The sequence below is a fragment of the Bombyx mandarina genome, chromosome 04, assembly GCF_030267445.1.
Source record: "Bombyx mandarina strain Sakado chromosome 04, ASM3026744v2".
Lineage (NCBI taxonomy): Eukaryota > Metazoa > Arthropoda > Insecta > Lepidoptera > Bombycidae > Bombyx > Bombyx mandarina.
The window spans coordinates 11,100,797-11,118,374 of record NC_143211.1 but is presented as its reverse complement, the minus strand read 5'-3'; the positions used below and the strand labels follow the sequence as shown (position 1 = coordinate 11,118,374).

General features: G+C 34.6%; 2 protein-coding genes across 4 annotated transcripts in view; both read right to left on the bottom strand.

Moving 5' to 3' along the window:
* Positions 1-455: 455 nt before the first annotated feature.
* Positions 456-8,426, bottom strand: LOC114248334 (carcinine transporter). The gene is made up of 8 exons (XM_089727068.1): positions 8,290-8,426; positions 7,967-8,215; positions 6,874-7,032; positions 5,998-6,256; positions 4,465-5,094; positions 4,199-4,380; positions 3,281-3,459; positions 456-1,055 (listed from the first exon to the last, which is right to left on the bottom strand). Exons 1-8 carry the CDS (start codon positions 8,341-8,343, stop codon positions 860-862), a joined length of 1,908 nt encoding a protein of 635 aa, XP_089583194.1. The 5' UTR covers positions 8,344-8,426; the 3' UTR covers positions 456-859.
* A 606-nt stretch (positions 8,427-9,032) lies between these two features.
* The window catches only part of LOC114248333 (uncharacterized), a 32,154-nt gene continuing 23,608 nt past the window's right edge, over positions 9,033-17,578 (bottom strand). For 2 of the 3 annotated variants that reach the window (XM_028181542.2, XM_028181539.2), the window contains 2 exons: positions 12,132-12,335; positions 9,033-10,513 (listed from right to left, as the gene is read on the bottom strand). In XM_028181542.2, coding sequence (XP_028037343.2) covers positions 10,427-10,513; positions 12,132-12,335 — 291 coding nt within the window. In that variant the 3' untranslated portion in view covers positions 9,033-10,426. Of the gene's footprint in view, positions 10,514-12,131; positions 12,336-15,634; positions 16,046-17,578 lie in introns of those variants that run through there. The other variant, XM_028181543.2, reaches the window with a different exon arrangement.

Below are 17,578 nucleotides of genomic sequence, written 5' to 3'. Positions count from 1 at the left end.
TCTAGTATTTTAATACACATTCACTCGGACGCTAAAATAAAATTTGTAAAAAATTACAACGCCTGACGTCAAAGCGTCCTAACGCCGCGACACAGCGCTGCGTACTTATAGCGCTGGGGCTCTGTTTGACGGTATGTTACTATATTGGTACAACGCATCTAGGTGTAATAGCGCGGCGTCAGTTTAGCGCTCTGACGCGCGCTAATTACGCGTTCTGTTTGACGAAGGCTGAAATCTAGAAAAGTTATTTTGTAGAAGTTTAAAAAATAATAAAAGAAAGAAATAAATAAATATAAAACATAAACATTATTTAAAGTACACCGTTTTTCTAATGGTAGAAAAAAATATTTAATGAGTTAAGAATTGCTTCTTTAAAGATTTGGGACAGTACTTTCACATTGTTTCCGAACACATTGTTTGCCTTCATTCTAAAAATACAAAAATACATAGTGATACTTTCACAAAAAAGAGCTATATGGCTGTGTGCAACTGCTGTTGGTTGTATGTAACTCAGTCGCTTTAAAAAAATAATTTCCATTTCACCATGGCACTGATATAAATTATTTATTAGTTAAATCCTTCTAGTTTCCATAAAAAATGTTGCAATTTGGTTTATAACTTAAAACTTTATGTTTCAAGGTGGATGACATTTTGAAAAACGGTGGCATTTTCGTATTTGTGTGCTTGGGTGACCATCAACAAGATGGACCTTTGGCTCGCCTGCAGCATCCACATTAAACCATCTTGTGCAATCAAAGAACACTGAACGATAAAATTGTGAATTTATTTGACTTTTCTCATTCTTTTTTAATACTTTCTTTCATCGAGTAAGTACGTGTATAGATAAACTCTAGCTAAACTAAAACCAATAGGTCATTTTAATGTTTCCGTCTACATCCCGTTGGGTTTCAACGACGCTGGTTTGTCGGAGCAACTTCCGCATAGAGCTACGTCGTTTGGGTGCAATTCCTGCCGCTTCGTCAACTTCTACGAGTGGTGCTTGTGTTAGTTCTAACTGGTCCAGATTTTCATAAGAATCGTTGGTTGTTGCTTCTCTGTAATATGAATGCTGTTTATTTATATAAGTATCTTTGTTATGGAATGTAAATGTCACGTGAACATCTTTTTTTTGCGCTGGAATGACAGAATAACTTGTAGATATTTCATATTTCAACATTAATTGCACCAGATGCTAATTAGTTTTAAGAAACATAAGATCTCATTAAGATTGTAGAACAGCTGTCCCGCTCTTCAAGCCGGAATGTAGGCTGATTTGTCTAGAATTAGGAAGAATCTAGTATACCTAGTCAGGTCATAAGTATTGTCACACAGTAAAAACTTTTCTTTTAGAATGCTGGCCACAAAAAAGTTTATTGAATTCGAATTTCGAATTGTGCATGAAAATAAAAATGTATACTTTTAGAATTTTACTCATTTTTAAATATGGAGTGGACGCTTAAAGAAGACCGTGTTGCAGTTATTGCGTTGCATCGTTGCGGTTACGCGCCAATTAAAATTTTTAACATACTGAAAAAATTGAATATAACCAAAAGATTCGTTTATCGTACCATCAAACGATACAATGAAGACTCTAGTGTAGATGACAGGTCAAGAAGTGGTTGCCCTCGGTCTGTTAGGACTCCAGCAGTGATAAAAGCTGTGAAGGCGCGAATTCAAAGAAATCCCAAACGTAAGCAGAAACTGTTGGCCCTTCAGATGGGGTTAAGCAGAACCACGGTGAAAAGGGTGTTAAATGAAGACTTAGGGCTTCGGGCATATCGAAGAAAAACAGGACATCGTTTGAATGCTCGTCTAATGGACCTCAGACTGAAGAGATGCCGCGCTTTGTTGAAGCGGTACGCGGGAAAAAAATATCGGGAAATTCTTTGTTCGGATGAAAAATTTTTTACCGTAAAAGAGAGCTACAACAAACAAAATGATAAGGTGTACGCACACAGTAGTGAAGAAGCGAGCAACCGTATTCCGCGTGTCCAACGAGGTCATTTTCCGTCCTCGCTCATGGTATGGTTGGGAGTTTCTTATTGGGGTTTAACAGAGGTACATTTTCGTGAGAAAGGTGTAAAAACGAATGCAGTTGTGTATCAAAATACAGTCCTGACGAACCTTGTGGAACCTGTTTCTCATACCATGTTCAATAACAGGCACTGGGTATTCCAACAAGATTCGGCGCCAGCTCATAGAGCGAAGAGCACACAAGACTGGCTGGCGGCGCGTGAAATCGACTTCATCCGGCACGAAGACTGGCCCTTCTCCAGTCCAGATTTGAATCCGTTAGATTACAAGATATGGCAACACTTGGAGGAAAAGGCGTGCTCAAAGCCTCATCCCAATTTGGAGTCACTCAAGACATCCTTGATTAAGGTAGCCGCCGATATTGACATGGACCTCGTTCGTGCTGCGATAGACGACTGGCCGCGCAGATTGAAGGCCTGTATTCAAAATCACGGAGGTCATTTTGAATAAACTTTAGTGTCATAAGAATCTATGTTTTGTTAAGTTCATTTTGGTATATGAATGGTTACATAATGAATAAACTTGTTTCAATTATTTTACATTAAACATGTGACAGAATTTATGACCTGACTAAGTATATCCGTGCAGGCTTAAAAAACCGACCTACCACGAAGCGCGATAAAGGCCACAAAGAGTAACCGTTGTAAACCATCTAGGTTTTCGGAGGTTTTTTGCAGTTCTGCCAGTCAGTATGCAGTTTAATGGTTAATGGTGGTGTCACGGTGTACGCTTGTGTTATCATAGTTTTTTGTTTGCCAAAGTTTTTGCAATTTGCAAAGCATAAATAAGCCGTGAAGTTGATAACCATCATTTAGTAATTCTGAATTTATTTATTTAATAGAAAAGTGCCTAAAAACTGATAGTTTTCGTTTTTTTTTTTTTTTGATAAAAATAATGGTGCTGGTGTGTGGTTACCATCGCCCATGGACTTCAGCAATGCTAGGGGCAGAGCCAAGCCGCTGCCTACCGCTTAATACTCTCCACAAGCCTCGTTTGAAGAAGGACATGTCATAGCGCTCGGGAAACACCGTGGAGGGTAGCTCATTCCATATTAGCTCCTAGATTTGATTTAGGTATCGAATTTATGTACTTCGAGCCCAGTTTTAAAATTGCAATTCTCGCGGAGAAGAAAGACATGTCTTACTGTATTCGTACATAATGTCATGTGTTACTGTAACGGTTATATTGAATTTTAAATTGGGAGATATAGATTATTGTTGTTCAATATAAAAAAAAAAGAACAAACGTTTTTGCTCCGCAAGTAAAACAATCTTTGTACGTCCAGTCCTTGCCGAACTCTTCTCCTTCTTCGGCTGTTTGTGGTAGCGGACAATGTAGTGTTTCCGGCAGTCGAAGGGCGCTCAAACCCCCGACAACTGATACTGCTCCCATGACTACAAGAGGTAGAACTAAGTTGTTGGAACCCTGGAATTTTTTATTGAGTATAATCGAGTGAATTTGTCTCTGAGACTTTTGTAACTCTATCAAATTTTGATTTCATAAGTTTGGTAGTAAGGTTATGCAAAAATATTTTATATAGCAACGTCTCGAATCATAAATTTATTGTCGGTGACTGAAGAAGATTAATTTGACAATTTACGAAATAAATCTTTATATTTCAATTTCAATATAGAATTAAAGGATTTATTTTATTTTCAGTTTTTAATAAATTAAATAGGCACGATAATTAATAGTAGGTTGAGTTGTAGTTAATTGTATTTATATAAAGAATTACGATAACGCTACTACGTAGGTAGTTAGTTATTGCTTTAACATTTACGGACGATAGTGACTTGGCTATACACCTATTATTTATGATGTTGATTAACGACAATACTCGCAAACCACCATGTGGATCGTTTGCTTTTTGATTGAATAGGCAATAAAACACCTTTCTAAATTGCCTTATAAGAAATTAATAAATCATTATTTTTTATTTTTACTATCAATGTTTATGTTCACTTTTATAGTTTTATTACAAATTAGTTTGTTTGTGGGTATTAATTAGGCTTTCATTCATTTAAAGAGATTTTATTTTATGCGACGATTTTTATTAAAATGTGAATCGTTTGACGACACTAGTCAACAAAACGAGTGAAACCAAAAAAATTATGAATTTTTAGCAAGTGAGTACTTTCGTTGACATGAAGATGAATATTCTTACCAGATAATTAATAAATGGGATTATGATCAAACCCAAGCCACCAATATACGCTGAAGTACCTATTCCCACTCCTCGTAATGCCGTAGGATAGAGCTCACCAGCGTAAGGATATATTATTAAGAAAGATGCTGAGATAAATAATTTTGAAATAAGGTAAAGTATGAGCGTTTCTGTGATGGCATCTGGAAAAATTGGATTTTTTTAAAAATATATATTGATTTGTGGCAATGGTATCACGAAAATTCGAAAAAATGTGATGAAATTACCTTTCGGTAGTAAAACGGTTACGATGCAAAAAATGCCGCTAATAACCATCGATAAACATAGAGGCCATCTTCTGCCAATACGATCCATGAGCATCCAACATATAAGGTAACTCGGTATTTCAACGGCGGACGACAGAAAGAAACTCATATACTGATTGTCGCCAATAGCCGGGCCGTAGTAACTTAGGCCAACGTATACCATTTCAGATGCGCACCAATTTAATGTGATCAAAAACGTCTTGAGTCGCATATTTGGTGTACGACATAAAGTAAACACACTTTCTTGCTGTTTGTTTTTTTGTTGTGTATCCTGTTTTAATTCTAAAATTAACTTTTGCAGTTTAATCATATATTCATCGGGTAATTCCTTTTTGTTGACTCTTGCTATAGTTTGTAGAATATCATTAGCTTCTTCTAGTCGTCCTCGCATCAAAAGCCATCGTGGCGATTCAGGTAAAACAAACCAATATAAGTAATACACAGTAAAGGGAACTGAAGTAGCTAATGCCAGAGATCTCCAATCCCGTAGAAGATAGGTCACTACTGATAATAATATCAAGCCCAACGTATAAAATATACATGTCATGACTGTCACGAAAGATCGGTAATTGGGTCCGGCAAGTTCTAAGGCTGAAACATAAAATTACATATGAATTTCTTATCATTTTAAGTTGTTACGATAAATTGGTAACTGACTTCAGTTAAAATTACGGGCTCATCAAATAGGTTGTTGCTAAAATGAAAATTATTTATGCCAGCAGTGTTATTAATAACGAATTATCTGTGCTCTACAAGTTACAAGAAGAAAAGTATTATTCATATTAAGTTATGTCAAAAAGTATTGTTCAGAATAAGACTTTAAGTAAATAGCTGTTGTATTGTATTCACGGTAGATTATTAGCTTAATGCACTTTTACAGTTTGTAGATGTCAACATATTGACATAATAATAGTTTTACTAGTACCTACATACTACTTGCAGTTTTTTGATGAAAATATAAATATATTTTTTCCCCTCCGGGCGGAAAGTGGCAACTTTCGTCCCGCTGCGCTAAGCAAAGTAGCTGCTTTCCGCCTTTGTCGGACAAAAAAATAGTATACAGCCCTTGGAAGGTAAAAAAGTAAACCTTTGATCACACACACATTACATGTGATCTGAGGTTTTTCTTATTTTCCTTCCCAAGGGGTGTAACATACTATTATCAAGAATGAACGAAGGAGAGACCCCAGTCTTATTTCTTTGTGAATTAATATCATGGTTTTAGGAGTATAACTTTTTCGTGCGTATTTTTCATGTACTATTTGTGTATTATTGAATATTATAGTAAGATTGTAATAAAAATACTTTTGTAACAATATTGATGATGACTGTACTTTTTATGTTAAAATTTTTGACCTTAAATATTTTCCCTTTGGTTCAAATTTCGGAATATTCTAGATTCCTTCCAGAAGCTTCCTAATGATAGGTAATCAGCTCATTTGTTTGTCGTCCGCTTGGCAAACGAAAACGTAATTGTATTGATGTTATACTCACATATTATAAAAGGAATTTGGTAAACAGCTGGAATAGTTAAGCCAACGATTGCTCTGGCGAGTACCCAAAGCCAATATTCGTGAGCGTATGATGTCATTATACTTCCGATAAGCAGTGTAGTTAAGCAGATGAAAAAGGACTTCTTTCGACCTATCCGGTCATTTAAATAGCCAAAAGAATAAACGCCAATGGGTCCTCCAACATTTAAAGCAACCAATCCAAGTGTAGGGTAGACATCATACTCGCATACTAAATTAAACTGTAACATTAGGATAATCAAATAAATATGATATATGATGTAAGGATTACTTTAGTGATATTTAAAATATAGTAGTTTGTGCACAGATATTTTCAAAGTAACAGCCTCTTAAATACGAGAGAGACACGTTATAGCATATGGATTGAACCAGAAAAAATATTATAATATAAAAATTCTAATAAGCCTAAACGATACACTCATAATACCTTTTTGAAATACTATAAGAAACGAAAAGCACGTGTTTTCAGGTCAGGCACGAATTGGTGCCACTTTCCTGTCTATTTTTACACTCAATCAATCATGCATTCCGATTTGGATGGCAGGATATGAATGAAAATATATAAAATAGATATAATGATATAAAAATGATAATTTCCAATAGAGTTGGAGCTCCGACCTGAAGACACTAGTGAGTTTCACTTCACGGTGTGTACACACACTAACAAAAAAATCTGATATCCCAGAAGCGTGTTGTGTGACTACTTTATTAAAAAAACATATTTATTTGAAATAGCTATTAGTCCCAAATTATGGAAGGATGTGGCTTGTGTTAGGATGAAGAACATATTATAAAAATGGGACATAAAAACACTAGTAAATGAACATTATATACTTACGTCTATTACTATAGATGAGGATACTTCTGTTATATTAAACTCATATCCATCATAGCAAGGTTCCACGGTTAAGTTTTTATTTAATTGAATTTCTGATACACTCCTTATGTCAGACCAATCCATTGCATATCTAAAGCATTTCTCAAAACTGACATTATCCTAATGAGAAAAAAATAATGAGTGGGCACAATAGAATATAGGTACATATATTTTTATTTACTCTGCACTACCTTTGGTTGACTGGTAGGGAATGCCTTAGGCATTAGGTCCGCTAATGTAAATAAATACATGAAGAGTAATAAATACTTATACGAATATTTGTTATTCAAGCGTAAAAATCTTGGATAATATTCGTACAAATTATTAACCAAAACGATTTAAACAACTTTAAACTTCATCAGTAAAAGCAAACATCTCGCTCGTCTCACTAATAACTATTAAAAATGTATCTTCTCATACTCAGTTCAGTGTTAACAAGAATTGCTTAAGTGACTTTATACGAGTAGCACCGTATGTGCGATGTGCAGTCCAAGTTGGAATTAAACATGCATTTATAAGAGTAACTTAAAAACTTGATAACAAAAAAATTTATAATAAAAACTAGATAATAAAAAAAAAAAATTCTAATTGGTCAGATCTTAATAATGTTTAAACGAGACTGTTAGAAGTAACAAGTTCTAAATCAATATCGGTCCACCTAGAATAAAGTTCTGAGGTAACACACGTAAAAAGTATAGTCAAATTAAGAATTATCTTCTTTTTTTAACTCGGTTAAAAATATACCAAATTTCTTTTAGATTACTTTTAGTACACGCTTCATATTGTTAATTTTTTTTTATTGCTTTGATGTGTGGACGAGCTCACAGCCCACTTGGTGTTAAGTGGTTACTGGAGCCGATAGACATCTACAACGTAAATGCGCCACACACCTTGAGATATAAGTTCTAAGGTCTCAGTATAGTCACAACGGCTGCCCGAAACCGAAACGCATTACTGCTTCACGGCAGAAATAGGCGGGACGGTGATACCTACCTACCCGTGCGGACTCACAAGAGGTCCACCAGTAGTTATAATTCAAATAATAAGACCTCACCTTTGTTGGGATCGATAACAGTTTACGTTCGTATTGTGTTATATTTAGCATTTGCAGTTCGGGCACTTTACACCAATGGTCAGGCACATCTGTCATAAATAATTGGTTGAACGCACAAAATCCGCAAGGCAGGCACGCCGGCAGGCACACGAGCCAAAGGAGGAGCTTCTGATAGATACCAAATTCGCCGATCTTAGGCAACAAGTCATCCAAGTCAATCGAATCACTTTCATGGTCCAGAACGGAATCCTGACGGATGAAATAACAGCCTTTTAAGATTTTCACCGGTGGTACTAAATTCGTAATCTTCGTGGTAGACGTACCGTCTTTTGTTGATTTTGGGTTCCATAGTTTTCAGAATTGCTATTTTTCTTCATCAGAATGTAAGTGAACGTCTATTCTTTGTTAAAATTTATTTATTCTGTCGTAGGTTGAAACCTTACAAACGTCTTGTTATTAATTGAATTAATCGTACGCTGACGTTTGCCAGTTTTAACAACACCGTGAGATATGCTCGATTAGAGGATTTTAATTTTGTATGTCCTACAATATCGGGTTCACGTAATAACAAGATTACGAGTTTAAGTTTGGGAACGTCAGAATAAAAGTTTTAGAAATTAAAACCAAACAATTCGTTTGAGTTTTAATTATTTGTTTATCAAGTTGCTATCAAAAGTAGCTGACATAATATGGAGTAAATAGATGTATAACTTGCAACACTAGGAAGCACTCCAATATGGTCACAATCAAACTTTATATAGAGCCTACCAGAGTTCCCAATACGCCTTTTCAGCAGTAATTACGCGAGCTTACGAGCGAACTAACTCATCAACACTCACTCAACACAGCTCACTGCGTTTCTCGCCGGATCTTCTCCGTGGGTCGCGATTTAGATCCGGTGGTAGATAATGCGAAGCACTGCTCTTGTTAGGGCTGGTACTAGCAAAGTCCCACGCTACCGGATAATAGACAAGAAGAAAAAACGCAAACTTTACTTCTAAGTTTCGTCGTAAACATGTGTTCTCAAACGTCTTCTGTGAGCTCGAAATAAAAAAAAAAAACTCAATTGATTTTGTTAAAATATTTTATTTGTGAAACGTAGATAAAATTGATACAAGTAATGAAATCCTTACACATAAAACTTACATTTTTACATGGTAATGAAACTGTGACGATTGTTTTGGTAAACATTAATATTCAAATGTTAAACTTTCAACAAGTACGTTTTGGTAACTTCTGTTTCAGAATATACGTATAACAAAATTACGTATCAACAGTCTCATTCGCACGCTTGCCATGCCAAATTCGATTAAATAGACAATATATATATAATTCAATATTAAAGAACAACATATTTTTATATATATGTATATTAATTTCGCGAAAATTGACTTCTGAGGTAAAAAATAATAGAAACTTTGTATAAAAACTTGGTACTATATATTTTCTAGAATAGGAAAATAATGCACATGCTTAATTTGCATCTTGCAAGCAATATAATATTATATAGAGTTTTACTTGTAGTTACGTAAATTTAATTTACTACTTTACAAAATGAAATAATTGAATATTTTGTTTGATGAATTTACAAGAATCATTGAATATGTTATGCGTATCATTCATTAAATATCATGAGTTTGTGCTCACTTCCATCACTTACCGTAATATAAACCTTAATTTTCAAATATGCTACAGTTAACAACATATTAAACACCACTTGGAACAAGACTCTAAAACAATTTTAGAATCCTTGCTGTTTACTTGTATCTGATTTTGTCTTTGCTTTCTCAACTTAAATTGTATTTTCCAAAGACACTTTAACGTTTTACAAATTGGATAACATGAAATTGAACTAAATAACAAAATGAAAACAAAATTGATATAAGTACCTAACATAAAGGGTTTTGTCGAAGGCAACGATAAATAGAGCAACGTAATTAATTTGATTTCTCTTAAATAAAAAATTAACAAATAGCAGTTCAGGATAAAAATGTTAAAATACTTTCTATAGGGTTTCAGTAATTCAAATGTACACAATGAAATTAACGATAACATTAACCTACAATTTGTAGGTCCACGTAACTCTCACAAATCCGTAGTTTCGTCCTGGGGCACATTATTGTTCCATGCACTCTCTCATAAATCTGCATATTGCCGATACCTTGCAGGATAGGAGTGTAACACTACTTTTATTCAATTCAAAACACACTTACACAACGGTAAACAAAAGTCACTGGTAAACAAAATAAGTCCTAGATGAAAAAAAGGATTCTTTTGATAATTTTGTTCACATTACATAATTATATTAAGATATTACATGTTGTGTTACAGTAACGGATTGGAAAAATTGTTTTACAATAACAATTATTTACAATAATTAATTTACGGTTTTTTACCCTGAAGGGCAGAAGTGATTTGTGAAGAAATTGACCAGGCGCCCTAGGGCGCCACCCGCCGACGCTACGTGAGCAGCTTGAAGAACATGATGCCCAGAGAGATATTGATAAACAGTACAAGGATAACCAGTTGCTGTCGGGAGAACCAGTCCTAAAATATAGAAATATGTATGAAAATAAATTACAATTACATAATTGAGAATTTTGTCGGGAAACAAATTTATTTAAAATTAATTATCGACCAGGTTCAATCAGTTAAAAAAAAGTAGAAGCGTTTTTAAGTGTTGTATATTTTCTGCTCTGATATAATTCGAAGAACAAAAGTAGCGAGCGGTATTCAATTTTTCGTTACCGTTGACGAACAAAGAGTTTACGTAAATGTAAATTAGTTACTAACAGAGATATTCTGGTTATGTACTGTATTTTCGTTGCTCTGGATTACGAAACGAAAATAGAGAAAGAAAAATATTCGTAATTTTTGGTGAAGTATGAATTTACAGTGTTGTAAATTGGTAAAAAGGTGTACGCTTTAAATTTTATGTTTTGTAAATATTTACTTTGATGTAGATAGAATTTTACCAAGTTCAATGTCAGAGTGGGTGGTGATTTATTGTACTGTAAACAAGACAGCAACTATTTTGATTACAGTGTACGCGGTCAAATCGTAGGAACTTTTCCGGAGAATGTGTAGGATCAAATGCAAGCTTTCAGAGTAAGATTGCCCCAGTTCCGTTTACCCCAAACATATATTGGGAAAGCTAACGCTGCTCAGTCTTTTCAGTGAGCTATGGCTGTCTCCAGGTCAAATATCTTAACGTCAATTATCTAACTTTTGGTAGGTCATGAGTTGGGTCTTCCAAAAAACAATAATTATAAATGCTGCAGATTTAACGTTGACTTGGAACTCATGTATTGAGTATATATCTCACAAGGCTAAGATCGCCTTCGGTATTAGCAGGGAAACGATGGGGCCTGTAGCAAGTCACTACACTTTGGCTGTGGATATCCATCCACATAACTATGGAGTCAGAGCTTTTGTGAACTATGGCTGTGAGGCACGGGACAAAAGATCCTGTAGTCAACCGATATTTAACTGCCTTCATAGATGTATTTTTGTGACTGTAATGAGAATGAAGGAGTATTATATTTTGCAAATTATCTCACTATTTTTACTACTCTAATTAGTTTACTGATGGTTGGGCGTATTGCAAGATCACAAGTGCAGTGCCACCATCCTACCTATTTCTGTTCTGTTCGTGAAGCTGTCATGGATTTCGCTTTGAATACTGGAACAGCAGCAATAAAACAATCGAAGCTAAATCTTCTACATCTACATCATCACGTTTCGAAGCCTGCATATAAGTTTAGTTGCCTATGGGTTCCGGTAGTATCTTAATGCTAAGAAAGTCGTAGGCTTCGTTCACCCAACTACGCAAATAATATTGAAAAAAAAATTGTGGCATTTTTTTTTTATTGCTTAAATGGGTGGACGAGCTCACAGCCCACCTGGTGTTAAGTGATAATTGGTGCCCATAGACATCTACAACCACCCACCTTGAGGTATAAGTTCTAAGGTCTCAAGTATAGTTACAACGGCTGCCTCACCCTTCAAACCGAAACGCATTACTGCTTCACGGCTGAAATAGGTAGGGCGGTGGTAGCTACCCGTGCGGACTCACAAGAGGTCCTACCACCAGTAAAATATACCAATAAAATAATATACCAAATAAAATACTTTTTCTCTAAAACTTTCCCTTTTTATTTCATACCTTGACTTGCGGACTGACCAAGTAGAGTAGAGGATTGGCCCTCAGTTTTTCCGATTCCTCGTGCATGCGGCGCACTTCCTCGCGTCTCGCGGATCCTAGCGCCGATACCTCTTCGCGGGACATACCGGTCTCCGCCGCCCGCGGCATACTCGCTACATCCGGGAGAGACTTCTTGCGTTGAAGCGTCTGCGGCGTGCTCAGCATCTGTCAATATAATTTCGCATGTATTAAGTACGCGGTTTATGATCATCTTATTTTCTTCAGAGCTGGATGAATTAGCCCCAAAATATATGCTCCTGATCCCGGCCACAATTGATTTTTAATTCCGTAACTTATTTGTGTAGGTTATTTAATTTTCTTCTTTATGATTTATGTATGTATGTGTTATATTATGTTCGAGCATGGAACCAGCAGATTTTATATAGTTTTTGATAGCTTCTGGATTGGTTTTTGTTTTAGCACCATTAACATACGAAAGGCGGAGCCCGACTTACATATTCTAGCAAATGGACGTATTTCATATAATTATTATGAACGATAGTTACGTTGGATTAAGTTAACTAGTAAAAACTAACACAAGTAAGTATGATGTTTTAACCTTTATATAAGTATATAGATTTTTTACATATACTATACGTATACGTATACTAAGTTTTAATCTTATTGTGGGTCTTTGCAAACATGTACCTACTCAGTATATGATGATGACGACATATAATACAATGGAAGTGAATTTTGAATTTGTTACAGATTATATGTATAATAATTGAAAAATAATTGCTAAATTGATTATATCACAACAGACATTAGCTTTATTATCTTTATACCTTTAAACGAGCAATTCTTGTATATATGTATATATAATCTTGATCTCGGAAACGGCTCCAACGATTTTCATAAAATTTAGTATACAGGGGATTTCGGGGGCGATAAATCGATCTAGCTACGATTTATTTTCAGAAAATGTTGTTTTATTCGTGTTTTCAATAATCAACTTTATCGATAGTCAACTTTATGACTCTGAATAATAATACTATTTTTACTTCTTTAAAGACACAACAAGATGGCGTTATAAAAAAAAAGCCGAGCAAAGCTCGGTCATCATCTAGTAATTTATTAAAAGTAAACTAAGTTCTTATGTATTCGTTAATGATCGTTCATTGTAGCTCATGCTATATACCTACCTAGTTTTGTTTTTGTTTCACACATGCGTGAAACAGTTTTAAATCTAAATGAACAAGTCTTTGAATAAACAGGAAACTTTAACTACACATTTCTGTTTTCGTTGTTATAAGTCGACATAGAAACTGAAAATTACAGAGCAATAAAAACGTGTTGATGGGGCTACGATCATATCCGGTTAATGTTTAAGCTTTGTCTTAACACTTATAGTATTGTACAGTATTGTTCATAAAAAAATTATGGCGTATAAGAATCTAATATTTTTCCCTTTATTATGAAATAATTTTACTGTTCCGGAAAGTAGCTGTCCATCTCGCGGGAAAAGGCCGTGGGAAGTTGAACCCAAGGAAATATTCTAATGTTATGATTTACGTCATGATTTTTTACGTGCTGTAAATTTCGACGAGGTCATTCACCTATTTTTATGAAAATACTACCTACGAAACTTAGCGATTAAGTTTAACTATTTTAAGTATGAAATGTTATTGTTCAACTTTGGTTACCTTTTATATTATGATTACAAACATTGTTTAAAAAAATCTTGTTTTGTTTGATTTTATTATTCACTAGCGACCCGCCCTCGCTTCGCTTCGGAAACATTAAAACACACATGAAACAAAAAAAAAAAAAAATTTAAAAAAAGTAGCCTATGTTCATTAGGGACAATGTCGGCTTCTAATGGAAAAAGAATTTTTCAAATCGGTCCAGTAGTTTCGGAGCCTATTCGAAACAAACAAACAAACAAATCTTTCCTCTTTATAATATTATTAGTATAGATTTATCGTATCTATAAGTAATCTAATGAGTAGTAAAAGTTTTGTTTTTATTTAGGGCGCTACCGCATTCCCACATTGTTTATATATTTTTCTAGCCACGTTTTCACCCGATACTTGGAAAGTTAAGAGAAGTGAGAACACATAAATATATTTTTTATTTTAGAAACATTTAAAAATGTCGTTTTAAAACCCCAAGTAGAAGTTTCCGTGTATTTTTTTAGAACTATCTGAAAATAATAATCGAAACACTTGTACTATATGCAAAAAAAATTATTCCTTAATTATAAATTGATGGACTGTCATCATTAATTATTGTTTATTCGTACTTTTCAAACGATTCTAACGTAATTTATTCTTAGAATCCATAAAACAACTAAATCTAAATACCTTCTTTTAAAATTTTACGTAAGCTCATAATAATATATGTATGTATGTATATTATATGAATGTGATATGATTTAGGGTTTTCTTAAAATAAATTAAATTATGGCCGCAAAGAAGCAATTCGTGTAAAATGGGAACCCGAGACTGATATACATACATACATACTCATATACATTTAAATATATTTAGATATATATGCCTATATATATTTAGAGATCAAAAAAACATGTTTCTTATAAGATTGTTTGTTCGAAGTTAATCGAACCCAATACCCTATAGTCGGATTTTTAATTAGACGAAGCCAGCTGACAGTAGCTAATGTCACTTTGTGAAATAATGTTGCTATATTTAAAGTAATAGTGATGCGTTCAGTTCTCGTTCAATCACATAAATGAACAATGAGTGTGAAGAGTTACTCATTAATTTCAAACTATAAAAGAATATTATTTATATTTTACAATAAAATTGTATTAAAGTGATCCAATATAATAATATGTTACTAGTAGTATGTAACTACAATCAGTTTTTTTTATTTTCATTACCTATGTACCTATAATTGTTATATTTTATGCATCTATAGTTTCAACTATATGATGCATTGGAAATAGGACAGTCTTACAAGCTTCCTCGCAATGTTTTTCTTAATGTTTAAAACACTCGGTATTCAGTACAGGTAGATACCATAGGAACATAATGTTTCGTCGAAAACTCGTTGGTATGTACAAAGCACGGCTAAAATTCGAACCCCGTGCCCGATATCGGCAGTTCGGCACACTAACTATTCACTAGATAATCGAGGCAATTTCATTAATTCAGGAGTTTTTTCAATCGTTCACTTTGTCACAACACTATTTTTATTTCATCAAAAACTGACAACACAGTAAACGTCAGTTTACTTCGTCTAATAAAAAATCCGACTATAGGCTCAGTAGTGACGCGCACTAACTACTGCATTACCGAGTAAATCAATATACTTATGTATGTATTTAAAATCTTACTCCGAAGCGGACACTTTTTTGATGCACTTTGAACCAATATTAGGGTTATATAAATGGGTTCAATAGACATTTTAATAATGTTACTTAAATTATTTTTATTTTTCATGCACATTTAGACACGTTCTGAATCCGAAATGATCAAAAGGTAGTAGTAGTAAGTTACCTCAACTGGAGGTACATTTATCCAGCTTTCGGAGGCACGTCGAGCGAGGATCGCCGGCGAACACATAAGGTCCTCATCTTCGTCTTCTACCTCTTGATACCACATCTTTTCTAATATTTCAAACTTATAATTTTCACAAACTTTGTTCAATGTCTTTAGGTCACATTGCGAATCGTTCAGGAGCTTACATTTAGTGTTTAGACATTTTATGTACCGCGTACTTAATTAGTTGAATATTTATTAAAAAAAATTGTTGTTAGTTTTTTTGTACTTTGTAATGTATTCTTTTTTGGTTTATATATAGCGAGGAGATGGTACGCGGAAAGCCGCTGCGAGTGACTGTCTCGATTTAGAAATAGACCGGGCTCAGCGCTGGCCGGCTGCTATGCTACTCTCCCGCTCTCGCGACAGTGTACGCCTACAAACTACAACATAATATTATCCACATTATATTTCGTCATTCAAAACTATGTGTCGGTGGAAAAAAATATTCTTGAATGTTTTTTTTTTCAATGCATAAATGAATTATGTCATTTTGATTTTGAACCGGCTTCAAATAAAAAAAAAAAGGTTTTCGATTCGAAACGAGAGGAGTGGATCGGAGATGTTATTAATTTTTTTTTATCATCGTCATAAGCTAATCGATGCGCAAGCATTTTAAATGCAATGATTGGCCTTGATGTTTACGACGTTAATAAATCTTTAAATGACTGCCAACCAAGAATTTGGACGTACTTCGTGACCAGGGCTAAAGTTTTCAGCTCAGTTTTGCTAGCTATTGATTTGGTGTAGCCGCTTAACACCAGAAGAGCCAACGACAACTTCGTTACGGCAGTAATATGTTACTGCATACTATGCCTACTATGTTATACATATCATACATACGGTTCAGCTGGCCTTTCGACTGTGAGATACGTATGATACCTCTGTGCCACGAGTGCGGTATGATCGGTAAGATCCGTGCTACCTACCATCTATATGCTAATTGTTATCTATTTTATTATTTTATTTAGCGTGCACAATATTTAAATGGTGACAAAAAAGGCGAAAGTTATCGAAACGTCGGAAATAATTTGAAAAAAAAACGCTAGAATAAACTATTAAAGTGGTTTTGATTGTGTATATGGCCGCGAAAGCTGACGAAAATCCTAGACTTTAATAATTATGTGTATAAAAATAATTAATGAAAAAAATATATTTTAAATTTACCATTGAAAGTTTGAGTAGGTACAAATTTTTTTAATTAATTATGTCACAACGTGAATACTTATTGTGGTGTATTTACTTGCGCTTACCATCTAAGTACATTTTTTTTATTGCTTAAATAGGTGGACGAGCCTACGGCTCACTGATGTAAACTAGTTCCCGGAGCCCACAATGTTAATACCGCAACCCGTCGTACGTGTGAGGTTATCGGGGCCTGAAGGATAAGACGCGCGGTGCAACGTATCAAGCGATGCAACTGTGCTGGTGTTCGAATCCCGTAGACAGGTACTAATTTTTGTAATGAAATACGCGCTTAACATATGATCACGAATGACTTGCACGTTGAAGGAAAGCATCGTGTAGTAAAAATCAAATCCACAAAATTATAATTTGCGTAATTACTGGCGTGGTAAGACGTCTTATCAGTCCGCACGGATTGGTACCATCATCCTGCCTATTTTTGCCATAAAGCAGTAATGCGTTTTGGTTTGAAGGGTGGAGCAGCCGTTGTAGTATAAAAACTGAGAGGTCTCAAGGTGGGTGACGGCATTTATATTCTAGACGTTCATGGTTCTGATAACCACTGAATATCAGGTGAGCCATAAGGTCGTCCGCCCATTTAAGCAATAAAAAACCCGCTTTTACACATGCAGTCGAAGACTCAATTGTTTTTTTCTCTTTTTGTACGACTTCTTGCCCTTCAGGCTGGAACGCATGTGTACTTCGCGGCAGCTATAA